This window comes from Oncorhynchus masou, unplaced genomic scaffold (genome assembly GCF_036934945.1).
Source record: "Oncorhynchus masou masou isolate Uvic2021 unplaced genomic scaffold, UVic_Omas_1.1 unplaced_scaffold_7066, whole genome shotgun sequence".
NCBI lineage: Eukaryota > Metazoa > Chordata > Actinopteri > Salmoniformes > Salmonidae > Oncorhynchus > Oncorhynchus masou.
Window position 1 is genome coordinate 1 of NW_027013530.1, and position 15,919 is coordinate 15,919.

The window sequence follows — 15,919 nt, forward strand, 5'->3', positions numbered from 1 at the left end:
CTGGGGCTGGAGCCAGCCAGACAGACAGACTCATCCAGACACTGACACACGTGATCTGTATTTCTAGAATGCAACCAGTGACCAGGAGGCTCAGAAGCCTGAAGACCAGGGGTTCCATAAAGATGAATGGTGGAAAAACGATTGGAACCATTTCCCTGTTTGACCGCTAGGTTTTATGGGTATTGCATAGCAGCTCGAAAGGCAACACTAGAATCATTCAGAAAAGCCTTTTCCCCCACGAATTAAGGGCCACTCTGGTTGAATTTGATCTTTTTAGAATTTAATCATGTTCATTTACATTTTTAAGGTTAACCACATTACAAAGATACAAAGGCGATATTTAAAAAAATGTGTTTTATTTTTTAAATTTTATTTTCAGGATTTTTGGAAATTCTCGTTTGCAACCTCGTTTTCACATCAGGCGTCCCCACATGGGGTCGCGACCCTTAGTTTGGGCACCGCTGCTGGACACTGTGAGACCACCATCCCTCCCTGAGGTTTAATACACAGAGAAAGACTGGCTGGACGAAATGCTGATTCTTCATGGATTAAAAAGGCTGAACAATGATCATCAAATACAAACTGATGAATGATTTGCCTCTGAACCAGTTTATAACACATCACATAAAAACATGAATGTCAGATTATAACACATGCTACTCTAACCAGATTATAACATGTTACTCTAACCAGATTATAACATGTTACTCTAACCAGATTATAACACGTTACTCTAACCAGATTATAACACGTTACTCTAACCAGATTATAACACGTTACTCTAACCAGATTATAACACGTTACTCTAACCAGTTTATAACACGTTACTCTAACCAGATTATAACACGTTACTCTAACCAGATTATAACACATGTTACTCTAACCAGATTATAACATGTTACTCTAACCAGATTATAACACATGTTACTCTAACCAGATTATAACACGTTACTCTAACCAGATTATAACACGTTACTCTAACCAGATTATAACACATGTTACTCTAACCAGATTATAACATGTTACTCTAACCAGATTATAACACATGTTACTCTAACCAGATTATAACATGTTACTCTAACCAGATTATAACATGTTACTCTAACCAGATTATAACATGTTACTCTAACCAGATTATAACATGTTACTCTAACCAGATTATAACATGTTACTCTAACCAGATTATAACACATGTTACTCTAACCAGATTATAACATGTTACTCTAACCAGATTATAACATGTTACTCTAACCAGTTTATAACACGTTACTCTAACCAGATTATAACACATGTTACTCTAACCAGATTATAACATGTTACTCTAACCAGATTATAACATGTTACTCTAACCAGATTATAACACGTTACTCTAACCAGATTATAACATGTTACTTTAACCAGATTATAACATGTTACTCTAACCAGATTATAACAGATTATAACACAGATTATAACACATGTTACTCTAACCAGATTATAACACACGTCTGTAACAATAAACAGGTAGAAAAGCTGAACATTTATAAAAACAAATCCCAAAAAGCGTGATCATTTATCAAGTCCATAACAAAGCAACACAATCATGTCACAGGAACAAACACTTGTTCAACTAATAGGTGTTCACATGACAGGAAGTTAGTTAACAGGTTAATTGGGGAGAAAAGGCTTGTGGGTAATGACTGGAGCTGAATCAGTGGCAATTATTAAATATATCAAACACATTCTGATTGGTCCCAGAAACAGGAAGTTGGTGAACAGGTTAATTGAGAACAGGCTTGTGGGTAATGACTGGAGAAGTATTAAATACATCACATGGTTTCCATGGTTTCCGGAGTGTTTGCTTCGTTTCTGGACATTTCTATGAGCCGTCCTCCGTCAACAGCCTCCTGTGATTCACATGTCCTCACTATCGAAGGACTCGGAGCACTGGAGAAAGATCTCCTCGTGGTCCCTCGTAGCAGACAGACACACGTCCTACAGGGAGAAGAGAACCTGTTACCTGGAGGACAGACAGACAGACAGACACACGTCCTACAGGGGAGAACCTGTTACCTGGAGGACAGACAGACAAGGTCTATAGGGGGAAAGAGAACCTGTTACCTGGAGGACAGACAGACAGGTCCTATCACGGAGAGAGAACCTGTTACCTGGAGGACAGACAGACAGGTCCTATACGGAGAGAAGAACCTGTTACCTGGAGGACAGACAGACAGGTCCTATAGGGGGAGAGAACCTGTTACCTGGAGGACAGACAGACAGACAGGTCCTATAGGGAGAGAGAACCTGTTTACCTGGAGGACAGACAGACGGAGTCTATACGGAGAAGAACCTGTTACCTGGAGGACAGACAGACAGGTCCTATAGGGAGAGAGAACCTGTTACCTGGAGGACAGACAGACAGGTCCTATACGGAGAGAACCTGTTACCTGGAGGACAGACAGACAGGTCCTATACGGAGAAAGAACCTGTTACCTGGAGGACAGACAGACAGGTCCTATAGGGAGAGAGAACCTGTTACCTGGAGGACAGACACACGTCCTACAGGGAGAGACCTGTTACCTGGAGGACAGACAGACAGGTCCTATAGGGAGAAGAGAGCCTGTTACCCTGGAGGACAGACACACGTCCTACAGGGAGAGAACTATATTACCTGGAGGACAGACAGACAGGTCTCTACGGAGAGAGAACCTGTTACCTGGAGGACAGACAGACAGACAGGTCCCCTATACGGGAGAGAACCTGTTACCTGGAGGACAGACAGACAGACAGACACCCCGTCCTACAGGAGAGAGAACCTGTTACCTGGAGGACAGACAGACAGGTCCTATAGGGGAGAGAACCTGTTACCTGGAGGACAGACAGACAGACAGGTCCTATACGGAGAGAGAACCTGTTACCTGGAGGACAGACAGACAGGTCCTATACACGGAGAGAGAACCTGTTACCTGGAGGACAGACAGACAGGTCCTATAGGGAGAGAACCTGTTACCTGGAGGACAGACAGACAGACAGGTCCTATGGGGAGAACCTGTTACCTGGAGGGAGGACAGACAGACAGACAGGTCCTATACGGAGAGAACCTGTTACCTGGAGGACAGACAGACAGGTCCTATAGGAGAGAACCTGTTACCTGGAGGACAGACAGACAGGTCCTATAGGGAGAGAGAACCTGTTATCTGGAGGACAGACAGACAGACAGACAGGTCCTACAGAGGAGAGACCTGTTATCTGGAGGACAGACAGACAGACAGACAGGTCCTACAGAGAACCACCTGTTACCTGGAGGACAGACAGACAGACAGGTCCTATAGGGAGAGAGACTGTTACCTGGAGGACAGACAGACAGGTCCTATAGGAGAGAACCTGTTACCTGGAGGACAGACAGACAGACAGGTCCTATACGGAGAGAGAACCTGTTACCTGGAGGACAGACAGACAGGTCCTATACGGAGAGAACCTGTTACCTGGAGGACAGACAGACAGGTCCCACTACAGGGAGAGAGAACCTGTTACCTGGAGGACAGACAGACAGTCCTATACAAGAACCTGTTACCTGGAGGACAGACAAGGTCCTATAGGGAGAGAGAACCTGTTATCTGGAAGACAGACAGACAGGTCCTATAGGGAGAGAGAACCTGTTACCTGGAGGACAGACAGACAGGTCCTATAGGGAGAAGGAACCTGTTACCTGGAGGACAGACAGACAGGTCCTATCGGAGAGAGAACCTGTTACCTGGAGGACAGACAGACAGGTCCTATAGGGGGAGAGAACCTGTTACCTGGAGGACAGACAGACAGACAGGTCCTACAGGGGGAGAGAACCTGTTACCTGGAGGACAGACAGACAGGTCCACAGGGAGAGAACCTGTTACCTGGAGGACAGACAGACAGGTCCTATAGGGAGAGAGAACCTGTTACCTGGAGGACAGACAGACAGGTCCTATAGGGAGAGAGAACCTGTTACCTGGAGGACAGACAGACAGGTCCTATAGGGAGAGAGAACCTGTTACCTGGAGGACAGACAGACAGACAGACAGGTCCTATACGGAGAGAGAACCTGTTACCTGGAGGACAGACAGACAGGTCCTATAGGGAGAGAGAACCTGTTACCTGGAGGACAGACAGACAGACAGGTCCTATAGGAGAGAGAACCTGTTACCTGGAGGACAGACAGACAGGTCCTATAGGGGGAGAGAACCTGTTACCTGGAGGACAGACAGACAGACAGGTCCTATACGGAGAGAGAACCTGTTACCTGGAGGACAGACAGACAGGTCCTATAGGGGGAGAGAGAACCTGTTACCTGGAGGACAGACAGACAGGTCCTATACGGAGAGAGAACCTGTTACTTGGAGGACAGACAGACAGGTCTATACGAGAGAAGAGAACCTGTTACCTGGAGGACAGACAGACAGGTCCTATAGGGAGAGAGAACCTGTTACCTGGAGGACAGACAGACAGGTCCTACGGAGAAGAGAACCTGTTACCTGGAGGACAGACAGACAGGTCCTATAGGGAGAGAGAACCTGTTACCTGGAGGACAGACAGACAGACAGACAGACAGGTCCCTATAGGAGAGAGAACCTGTTACCTGGAGGACAGACAGACAGGTCCTATACGGAGAAGAGAACCTGTTACCTGGAGGACAGACAGACAGGTCCTATACGGAGAGAGAACCTGTTACCTGGAGGACAGACAGACAGGTCCTATAGGGAGAGAGAACCTGTTACCTGGAGGATTAGACAGGTCCTATAGGGAGAGAGAACCTGTTATCTGGAGGACAGACAGACAGGTCCTATACGGAGAGAGAACCTGTTACCTGGAGGACAGACAGACAGGTCCTATAGGGGGAGAGAACCTGTTATCTGGAGGACAGACAGACAGACAGGTCCTATACGGAGAGAACCTGTTACCTGGAGGACAGACAGACAGGTCCTATAGGGAGAGAGAACCTGTTACCTGGAGGACAGACAGACAGGTCCTATAGGGGAGAGAACCTGTTACCTGGAGGGACAGACAGACAGGTCCTATAGGGAGAGAGAACCTGTTACCTGGAGGACAGATAGACAGGTCCCACATGGGGGGGAGAGAACCTGTTACCTGGAGGACAGACAGACAGGTCCTATAGGGAGAGAGAACCTGTTACCTGGAGGACAGACAGACAGACAGGTCCTATAGGGGAGAGAGAACCTGTTACCTGGAGGACAGACAGACAGACAGGTCCTATAGGGAGAGAGAACCTGTTACCTGGAGGACAGACAGACAGACAGGTCCTAGGGGAGAGAGAACCTGTTACCTGGAGGACAGACAGACAGACAGGTCCTATAGGGGGAGAGAGAACCTGTTACCTGGAGGACAGACAGACAGGGACAGACAGGTCCTATACGGAGAGAGAACCTGTTACCTGGAGGACAGACAGACAGGTCCTATACGGAGAGAGAACCTGTTACCTGGAGGGACAGACAGGTCCTACAGGGGAGAGAGAACCTGTTACCTGGAGGACAGACAGACAGGTCCTATAGGGAGAGAGAACCTGTTACCTGGAGGACAGAAGACAGGTCCTATACGGAGAGAGAACCTGTTACCTGGAGGACAGACAGACAGGTCCTATAGGAGAGAACCTGTTACCTGGAGGACAGACAGACAGGTCTATACGGACCATACCTGGTTTATGTTCTGGTTCCTACCATACCTGGTTATGTTCTGGATTATGTTCTGGTTCCTACCATACCTGGTTATATTCTGGTTCCTACCATACCTGGTTATGTTCTGGTTCCTACCATACCTGGTTATGTTCTGGTTCCTACCATACCTGGTTATATTCTGGTTCCTACCATACCTGGTTATGTTCTGGTTCCTACCATACCTGGTTATGTTCTGGTTCCTACCATACCTGGTTATGTTCTGGTTTTCTACCATACCTGGCTATGTTCTGGTTCCTACCATACCTGGTTATATTCTGGTTCCTACCATACCTGGTTATGTTCTGGTTCCTACCATACCTGGTTATGTTCTGGTTTCTACCATACCTGGCTATGTTCTGGTTCCTACCATACCTGGTTATGTTCTGGTTCCTACCATACCTGGTTATGTTCTGGTTCCTACCATACCTGGTTATATTCTGGTTTCTCCACCATCTGAGTCTTGATTTCTGAAACACATGATGTCCTTATAGATCTCCGGAACTTGTCAAAGTCCCCACACTGAGGAGAGGCCAGGACAGGACTGGAGACACACAGAGACAAGTGGTTGGTAATGAGTCAACACCAGTCCTCCAGTCCATCAGAGGACAGAGGAGCAGACAGGACTGGAGACACACAGAGACAAGTGGTTGGTAATGAGTCAACACCAGTCCTGCAGTCCATCAGAGGACAGAGGAGCAGACAGGACTGGAGACACACAGAGACAAGTGGTTGGTAATGAGTCAACACAGTCCTCCAGTCCATCAGAGGACAGAGGAGCAGACAGGACTGGAGACACACAGAGACAAAGTGGTTGGTAATGAGTCAACACCAGTCCTCCAGTCCATCAGAGGACAGAGGAGCAGACAGGACTGGAGACACACAGAGACAAGTGGTTGGTAATGAGTCAGCACCAGTCCTCCAGTCCATCAGAGGACAGAGGAGTGGTTGGTAATGAGTCAACACCAGTCCTCCAGTCTATCAGAGGACAGAGGAGCAGACAGGACGGGAGACACACAGAGACAAGTGGTTGGTAATGAGTCAATACCAGTCCTCCAGTCCATCAGAGGACAGAGGAGCAGACAGGACTGGAGACACACAGAGACAAGTGGTTGGTAATGAGTCAACACCAGTCCTCCAGTCCATCAGAGGACAGAGGAGCAGACAGGACTGGAGACACACAGAGACAAGTGGTTGGTAATGAGTCAACACCAGTCCTCCAGTCCATCAGAGGACAGAGGAGCAGACAGGACTGGAGACACAGAGACAAGTGGTTGGTAATGAGTCAACACCAGTCCTCCAGTCCATCAGAGGACAGAGGAGCAGACAGGACTGGAGACACACAGAGACAAGTGGTTGGTAATGAGTCAGCACCCAGTCCTCCAGTCCATCAGAGGACAGAGGAGCAGACAGGACTGGAGACACACAGAGACAAGTGGTTGGTAATGAGTCAACACCAGTCCTGCAGTCCATCAGAGGACAGAGGAGCAGGGAAAAGAGACTGAGTAGAGAAGGTGATTATTAAGAGAGAGAGCATTGGGACAATCTCAAAGAACATACTCCTTGAGTCCTTTCTCCTCGCCTTCTTATTAAATCCCATTGGATGAGAAAGCCAGGAGGTCCCTCCCCTCTGACCTTCTCCTCCAATGGGAAGATGGAGGCAGAGGACTTCCTGTGAACCACGTTCCCTGCCAGTGCATTGGTTTCTGTGAACAGGGTGTGTATGTCTGTGTGTGTTATCCAGGGCCCGTCAGGGCCAGTCCTTGTTGAGGGAGACCTAATTATAAGTGAATTCTTAATGAGCTGCTCCAAAGCCACCACCTTTACCATCTCTCTCTCCTCTACTCTCTCTCTCCCCTCTACTCTCTCTCTCTCCTCTACTCTCTCTCTCCTCTACTCTCTCTTCTCTCCTCTACCCTGTCTGTCTCTCTCCTCTCCTCTACCCTGTCTCTCTCTCCTCTCCTCTACCCTGTCTCTCTCTCTCTCTCTGTCTCCTCTACCCTGTCTCTCTCTCTCTCTTCTCCCCCTCTCTCCTCTACCCTGTCTCTTTCTCTCTCTGCCCTCTCTCTCCTCCCCTCTCCCTACTCGTCTCTATCTCTTCTCTCTTTCCTCATCCCTCCCGCTCTCCCCCTGCCTTACCACTAACATGTTGAGACCTGTTCTGTTCTGAGACCTGCCCCTGTTCTGAGACCTGCCCTGTTCTGAGACCTGCCCTGTTCTGATACCTGCCCTGTTCTGATACCTGCCCTGTTCTGATACCTGCCCTGTTCTGAGACCTGCACTGTTCTGAGACCTGCCCTGTTCTGAGACCTGCCCTGTTCTGATACCTGCCTGTTCTGAGACCTGCCCTGTTCTGAGACCTGCACTGTTCTGATACCTGCCCTGTTCTGATACCTGCCCTGTTCTGATACCTGCCCTGTTCTGAGACCTGCCCTGTTCTGAGACCTGCCCTGTTCTGATACCTGCCCTGTTCTGAGACCTGCACTGTTCTGAGACCTGCCCCTCTCTCTGCTGGTCATTTATGAACATTTGAACATCTTGGCCATGTTCTGTTATAATCTCCACCCGGCACAGCCAGAAGAGGACTGGCCACCCAACATGTGCTCTCTCTAATTCTCTCTTTCTCTCTTTCTTTCTCTCTCTCGGAGGACCTGAGCCCTAGGACCATGCCTCAGGACTACCTGACATGATGACTCCTTGCTGTCCCCAGTCCACCTGGCCGTGCTGCTGCTCCAGTTTCAACTGTTCTGCCTTATTATTATTCGACCATGCTGGTCATTTATGAACATTTGAACATCTTGGCCATGTTCTGTTATAATCTCCACCCGGCACAGCCAGAAGAGGACTGGCCACCCCACATAGCCTGGTTCCTCTATAGGTTTCTAATCTCCACCCGGCACAGCCAGAAGAGGACTGGCCACCCCACATAGCCTGGTTCCTCTATAGGTTTCTAATCTCCACCCGGCACAGCCAGAAGAGGACTGGCCACCCCACATAGCCTGGTTCCTCTCTAGGTTTCTAATCTCTACCCGGCACAGCCAGAAGAGGACTGGCCACCCCACATAGCCTGGTTCCTCTCTAGGTTTATAATCTCTACCCGGCACAGCCAGAAGAGGACTGGCCACCCCACATAGCCTGGTTCCTCTCTAGGTTTATAATCTCCACCCGGCACAGCCAGAAGAGGACTGCCCCCCCCCCACATAGCCTGGTTCCTCTCTAGGTTTCTTCCTAGGTTTTGGCCTTTCTAGGGAGTTTTTCCTAGCCACCGTGCTTCTACACCTGCATTGCTTGCTGTTTGGGGGGTTTTAGGCTGGGTTTCTGTACAGCACTTTGAGACATCAGCTGATGTACGAAGGGCTATATAAATACATTTGATTTGATTGATTGATATGTGATGACCCTGAAGGACACCATTCTAGGTGATTCCAGATGACATCGTACTGTATTGCCAGCTGTGTAATTAAATCAGCGTAAAGAACTATGTGAATCTACCTGTGGTCTGAAGTGGAGTCCATCTCTTTCTTCACCACATCATAGGCATCCTGAAGCAGGTCCTGACAACAAACAAACAAACAACATTCTGGAACGGTTGCAACAACATGGCTGAAACAAGAGGAAACTACAAGCTGTAGATCTGTCTGTCTTCCATCCATCACTATGGGGTCTCTGTCCCATTTCTCCAGGGGTATGACTGACTGTCTTCCATCACTATGGGGTCTCTGTCCCATTTCTCCAGGGGTATGACTGACTGCCTTCCATCACTATGGGGTCTCCGTCCCATTTCTCCAGGGGTATGACTGACTGTCTTCCATCACTATGGGGTCTCTGTCCCATTTATCCACGGGTATGACTGACTGCCTTCCATCACTATGGGGTCTCTGTCCCATTTCTCCAGGGGTATGACTGTCTGTCTGTCTTCCATCCATCACTATGGGGTCTCTGTCCCATTTCTCCAGGGGTATGACTGACTGTCTGTCTTCCATCCATCACTATGGGGACTCTGTCCCATTTCTCCAGGGGTATGACTGACTGTCTGTCTTCCATCCATCACTATGGGGTCTCTGTCCCATTTCTCCAGGGGTATGACTGACTGTCTGTCTTCCATCCATCACTATGGGGTCTCTGTCCCATTTCTCCAGGGGTATGACTGACTGTCTGTCTTCCATCCATCACTATGGGGTCTCTGTCCCATTTCTCCAGGGGTATGACTGACTGTCTGTCTTCCATCCATCACTATGGGGTCTCTGTCCCATTTCTCCAGGGTATGACTGACTGTCTGTCTTCCATCACTATGGGGTCTCTGTCCCATTTCTCCAGGGGTATGACTGACTGTCTGTCTTCCATCCATCACTATGGGGTCTCTGTCCCATTTCTCCAGGGTATGACTGACTGTCTGTCTTCCATCCATCACTATGGGGTCTCTGTCCCATTTCTCCAGGGGTATGACTGACTGTCTGTCTTCCATCCATCACTATGGGGTCTCTGTCCCATTTCTCCAGGGGGTATGACTGACTGTCTGTCTTCCATCCATCACTATGGGGTCTCTGTCCCATTTCTCCAGGGGTATGACTGACTGTCTGTCTTCCATCCATCACTATGGGGTCTCTGTCCCATTTCTCCAGGGGTATGACTGACTGTCTTCCATCCATCACTATGGGGTCTCTGTCCCATTTCTCCAGGGGTATGACTGACTGTCAGCCTTCCATCACTATGGGGTCTCTGTCCCATTTCTCCAGGGGTATGACTGACTGTCTGTCTGTCTTCCATCACTATGGGGTCTCTGTCCCATTTCTCCAGGGGTATGACTGACTGTCTGTCTTCCATCCATCACTATGGGGTCTCTGTCCCATTTCTCCAGGGGTATGACTGACTGTCTGTCAGCCTTCCATCACTATGGGGTCTCTGTCCCATTTCTCCAGGGGTATGACTGACTGTCTTCCATCACTATGGGGAGACAGTGTGACCCCTGACCTCTCCATAGGGAAGGAGAGGAGGCTGTGAGGCCGTGTGACCCCTGACCTCTCCATAGGGAAGGAGAGGAGGCTGTGAGACAGTGTGACCCCCTAACCTCTCCATAGGAAGGGAGGAGGCTGTGAGACGGTGTGCTGACCTCTCCATAGGGAAGGAGAGGAGGCTGTGAGAAGGTGTGACCCTGACCTCTCCATAGGGAAGGAGACGAGGCTGTGAGACGGTGTGACCCCTGACCTCTCCATAGGGAAGGAGAGGAGGCTGTGAGACCGTGTGACCCCTGACCTCTCCATAGGGAAGGGAGGAGGCTGTGAGACAGTGTGACCCCTGACCTCTCCATAGGGAAGGAGAGGAGGCTGTGAGGCAGTGTGGCCCTGACCTCTCCATAGGGAAGGAGAGGAGGCTGTGAGACGGTGTGACCCCTGACCTCTCCATAGGAAGGAGAGGAGGCTGTGAGACGGTGTGACCCCTGACCTCTCCATAGGGAAGGAGAGGAGGCTGTGAGACGGTGTGACCCCTGACCTCTCCATAGGAAGGAGAGGAGGCTGTGAGACGGTGTGACCCCTGACCTCTCCATAGGGAAGGAGAGGAGGCTGTGAGACGGTGTGACCCCTGACCCAGGGGCTCTTTAACTCTTTCAGCCTGGGACCCAAATGAGAAATTCTGTGTTTTCCTGGGATCCAAGCTCACGGAAATATGCAGCTATATGTAAATATTTGTCACGAACCTCACTGAGGATGGTGCCTCTTCCTGTTTGGGCGGGGCTCGGCGGTCGTCGTCTCCGGCCTATTAGCTGCCATCGAATCCCTTTCCGTTTGTTTTTGGTTATTGGTTAATTGGGTACACCTGTTTTGTATTAGGGTTTGTTTGTAGGTTATTTAAGGGCACTAGACCCGCTGGGTATTTGTGCGGGCTTGTTTCTTGTTACTCTGTGTTGGATGGTGTTATTTTGTTCTTGTCGTTATTCGCCGGACTATTTCTGTCCTGTTGTTTGGACTGGCAACTTATATACGCCCTGTGTGTTGGCGTGACCGTTTTTGTTGCGCTGGGGAATAAATTTGACAAAACGACTGAACCCTGCTCTCTGCACCTGATTCCACTCCTAGTTATCGTAACAATATTGGTCAATTTCATTACCCTTATGTCTAAAACAAATGCAATATAGACAAAAACAAAGAATAATAATGCCATAAAATATCCATTTAAATATCTAATCATGTTTAATTCTGCCCTACCAAGCAAAAAGGCAGTAACTTCTCATAGCGTGAAACTGAGAAAAATGGCCTTTAATTTACCTTCGGTTTCATCTTCATCCAGTTACTGTTAACATTTTCATTTTCTCCTGACCAAAAGACGAGGCAGGACACTTGTCCACATGATTAAACTGGTATTTAATGTAGCAAAACATGACATGAACTCATTTTAGACCAAACGAGCAGTTACCGCCTTGTTGCTTGGTAGGGCAGCATTGCGCCTCGTTAAAAACACTCTTTTATCCGTCTAAGTTGGAACTGGTGCTGTTAAAAATACAATATTTATTTTATTCTGAACATGAATAAACCGATTGATTAAATCCCACAGGTTGACGTTTTCAACAAGCACGTCTAGTCTGGGCTCAGGTTGATACGTTGAGGTGATACGTTGAAAACCCGGACTGACACAGGTACATGGTGCCAACCTGGACCAGAACATCTACTGCTTCCTCAGTCAGGCAGGAGGCCACTTCCTGTTGGAGATGAACAACCCAGAACTGTGTGAGTGGGTTCTCAGTCAGACAGGAGGCCACTTCCTGTTGGAGATGAACAACCCAGAACTGTGTGAGTGGGTTCTCAGTCAGGCAGGAGGCCACTTCCTGTTGGAGATGAACAACCCAGAACTGTGTGAGTGGGTTCTCAGTCAGGCAGGAGGCCACTTCCTGTTGGAGATGAACAACCCAGAACTGTGTGAGTGGGTTCTCAGTCAGGCAGGAGGCCACTTCCTGTTGGAGATGAACAACCCAGAACTGTGTGAGTGGGTTCTCAGTCAGGCAGGAGGCCACTTCCTGTTGGAGATGAACAACCCAGAACTGTGTGAGTGGGTTTACCTCAAAAAAGCAAAACATAATTTCTACAGTAAGTTATTTACAGTAGGCCTGATAATTTTTCATCTTCATCAGTACTGTTAGTTAGTGTTGTACTATCAGTAGATAGCTTGTTTGGCTAACGTTAGCTATTAGCTGTGTACAAGGCCAGGGGATTGTTAGCTATTAGCTGTGTACAAGGCCAGGGGAATGTTAGCTATTAGCTGTGTACAAGGCCAGGGGATTGTTAGCTATTAGCTGTGTACAAGGCCAGGGGAATGTTAGCTATTAGCTGTGTAAAATGCCAGGGGATTGTTAGCTATTAGCTGTGTACAAGGCCAGGGGATTGTTAGCTATTAGCCGTGTACAAGGCCAGGGGATTGTTAGCTATTAGCCGTGTACAAGGCCAGGGGATTGTTAGCTATTAGCTGTGTACAAGGCCAGGGGATTGTTAGCTATTAGCTGTGTACAAGGCCAGGGATTGTTAGCTATTAGCTGTGTACAAGGCCAGGGGAATGTTAGCTATTAGCTGTGTACAAGGCCAGGGATTGTTAGCTATTAGTTGTGTACAAGGCCAGGGGAATGTTAGCTATTAGCTGTGCACAAGGCCAGGGTTGTTAGCTATTAGCTGTGTACAAGGCCAGGGGATTGTTAGCTATTAGCTGTGCACAAGGCCAGGGGATTGTTAGCTATTAGCTGTGTACAAGGCCAGGGGATTGTTAGCTATTAGCTGTGCACAAGGCCAGGGGATTGTCAGCTATTAGCTGTGTACAAGGCCAGGGGATTGTTAGCTATTAGCTGTGCACAAGGCCAGGGGATTGTTAGCTATTAGCTGTGTACAAGGCCAGGGGATTGTTAGCTATTAGCTGTGCACAAGGCCAGGGGATTGTTAGCTATTAGCTGTGTACAAGGCCAGGGGAATGTTAGCTATTAGCTGTGCACAAGGCCAGGGGATTGTTAGCTATTAGCTGTGTACAAGGCCAGGGGAATGTTAGCTATTAGCTGTGTACAAGGCCAGGGGATTGTCAGCTATTAGCTGTGTACAAGGCCAGGGGATTGTTAGCTATTAGCTGTGCACAAGGTCAGGGGATTGTTAGAAAGAGAAACATCTACTACTATGAAGGTTAGTTAGTTACTCCCTTATGTCTGCTGATCATCACCTGTTAGAAAATGACAACAACGCCTTGCTAGCTGACTCACTGTTCCACTGTCGAAGCACTGTTTCCAGAAGGACTGTTTCCCAGAAGGACAGTTTCCCAGAAGGACAGTTTCCCAGAAGCACTGTTTCCCAGAACCACTGTTTCCCAGAAGCACTGTTTCCCAGAAGCATCCTGCTCTGAAAGACCTCCCTGGGTTTACCGTCACGCTGTGTTTGATCAGGACGTGTCGTTTGATTAATTAGTTGGTTTTCAGAGACTCATTACTAAGCACTTCCCCTTGTGGGCGCTCCCGTTTATTTCTCAACGTTTGTGTGAAACTAAGAGAGAAACTCATCGCTGTATTTAACGTTTCATGACGATTGAGCTCAGTCAGAACTAGTAGCTACCATGAGTCCATTTGATGACAGCGGTGTTTGGATGGCTGGTGGGAACGACAAGTCAATGGCCGACAGAGCTGCAGCGTTTGGGTCTCGGAGTGATCTTCAAGAAAACTGGGCTGGGGATCGAACCAGGGTCTGTAGTGACGCCTCTAGCACTGAGATGCAATGCCTTAGACCGCCGCGCCACTTGGCCAAATCAATTAAAAATCCAGTAATCAATAAAATAATTCATTATAATTGATTAAATAATTGATTAAGGAAAGCTGTACCCACCTCTTCATAGCTAGAAGGAGAAGAGGCTCCCTGTCTGTTTGCCTGAGTGGAGGGCTGGAGCGTGAGGTGGAGGTGGGTGTCTGGAACAGGATTAGGGGGTGTCTCTGCCGGCCCTTCCCAGCCCAGGGTGCTCTGCTGGGGGGGACAGGTCTGGTAGGCTGCCCGGCGCTCTGGAGAGAAGCTATCCCACAGGCCTGAGATAGCTTCAGATACTACAGCCAGACCAGTCTGTCCCGGGCTCAGCACACCGCTACAAACCAACTTCTCCAGTGTCTGTCTGTAGAACAACAAGTACCTGGGGAGAAATAGAGAGATGGGGAGAGAGAGATGGGGAGAGAGAAGGGATGGGGATGGGGATGGGGAGAGAGAGGGTGATGGGGAGATAGATGGGGGAGAGATGGGGAGAGAGAAAGGGATGGGGAGAGAGGGTGATTGGGGAGAGATAGATAGGGATGGGGAGAGAGAGAGGGATGGGGAGAGAGAGAGGGATAAGATGGGAGAGACAGATGGGGAGAGAGAGATGGGGAGAGAGAAAGGGATGGGGAGAGAGAGAGGGTGATTGGGGAGAGATAGATAGGGTTGGGAGAGAGAGAGGGATGGGGAGAAAGAGAGAGACAGGGATGGGAGAGAGAGAGGGTGATGTGGAGAGAGAGATGGGGAGAGAGAAAGGGATGTGGAGAGAGAGGGTGATTGGGGAGAGATAGATAGGGATGGGAGAGAGAGAGGGTGATTGGGGAGAGATAGATAGGGATGGGAGAGAGAGAGGGATGGGGATAGAAAGGATGGGAGGGGATGGGGAGAGAAGGGATGGGGAGAGAGAGAGGGAGAGAGAGGAGGATGGGGGAGAGTGAGATGGGAGAAAGATGGGGAGAGAGACAGATGGGGAGAGGAGAAAGGGATGGGGAGAGAGAAAGGGATGCTCTTTGGAGGGTGATTGGGGGAGATTTTTTAGGTGAAATGAACGAGTCCCTTTTTAAACCCCTCCCATGGTCAGAGGTGCACCTCAGTGCCCCCAGCTATAAACCCCTCGTGCTGAATCCTTGATACCCAGTCACAGGCCAGTAAAGCACTAACTCAATGTGACTACTACGGACAGTTAAAACATCTCAACGGAGACAGGACATCTAATAGAAGCAACCAGCCAAGGCTGAAACTCTGACAGATTGTTAATTAAAAATATGACTTCAGTTTCATTTGGACTTTGGGGAGGAGCTTCAACTGAGACGAAGGCGGGGACAGAATTGTCCCTTGAGAAGTATCTTCTATTGTCACTCATTCTGTCAATAAATTGGTCTATAATCAGACTGTCAATAGGTTGGTCTCTAAACAGACTGTCCATAGGTTGGTCTATAAACAGACTGAATTGCCTCTACACTGATGGTCAGCTGTATAGCCTCC

General features: G+C 48.7%; 1 protein-coding gene across 1 annotated transcript; it reads right to left on the reverse strand.

Moving 5' to 3' along the window:
* Positions 1-1,893: 1,893 nt before the first annotated feature.
* On the reverse strand, positions 1,894-14,816 carry LOC135537069 (stimulated by retinoic acid gene 8 protein homolog; the record flags this gene model as incomplete). The annotated part of the gene is made up of 4 exons (XM_064963275.1): positions 1,894-1,974; positions 6,111-6,225; positions 9,174-9,235; positions 14,522-14,816. Coding segments are annotated over 4 exons (553 nt in total), but the record flags the coding sequence as incomplete, so codon positions are not given.
* Positions 14,817-15,919: the final 1,103 nt, after the last annotated feature.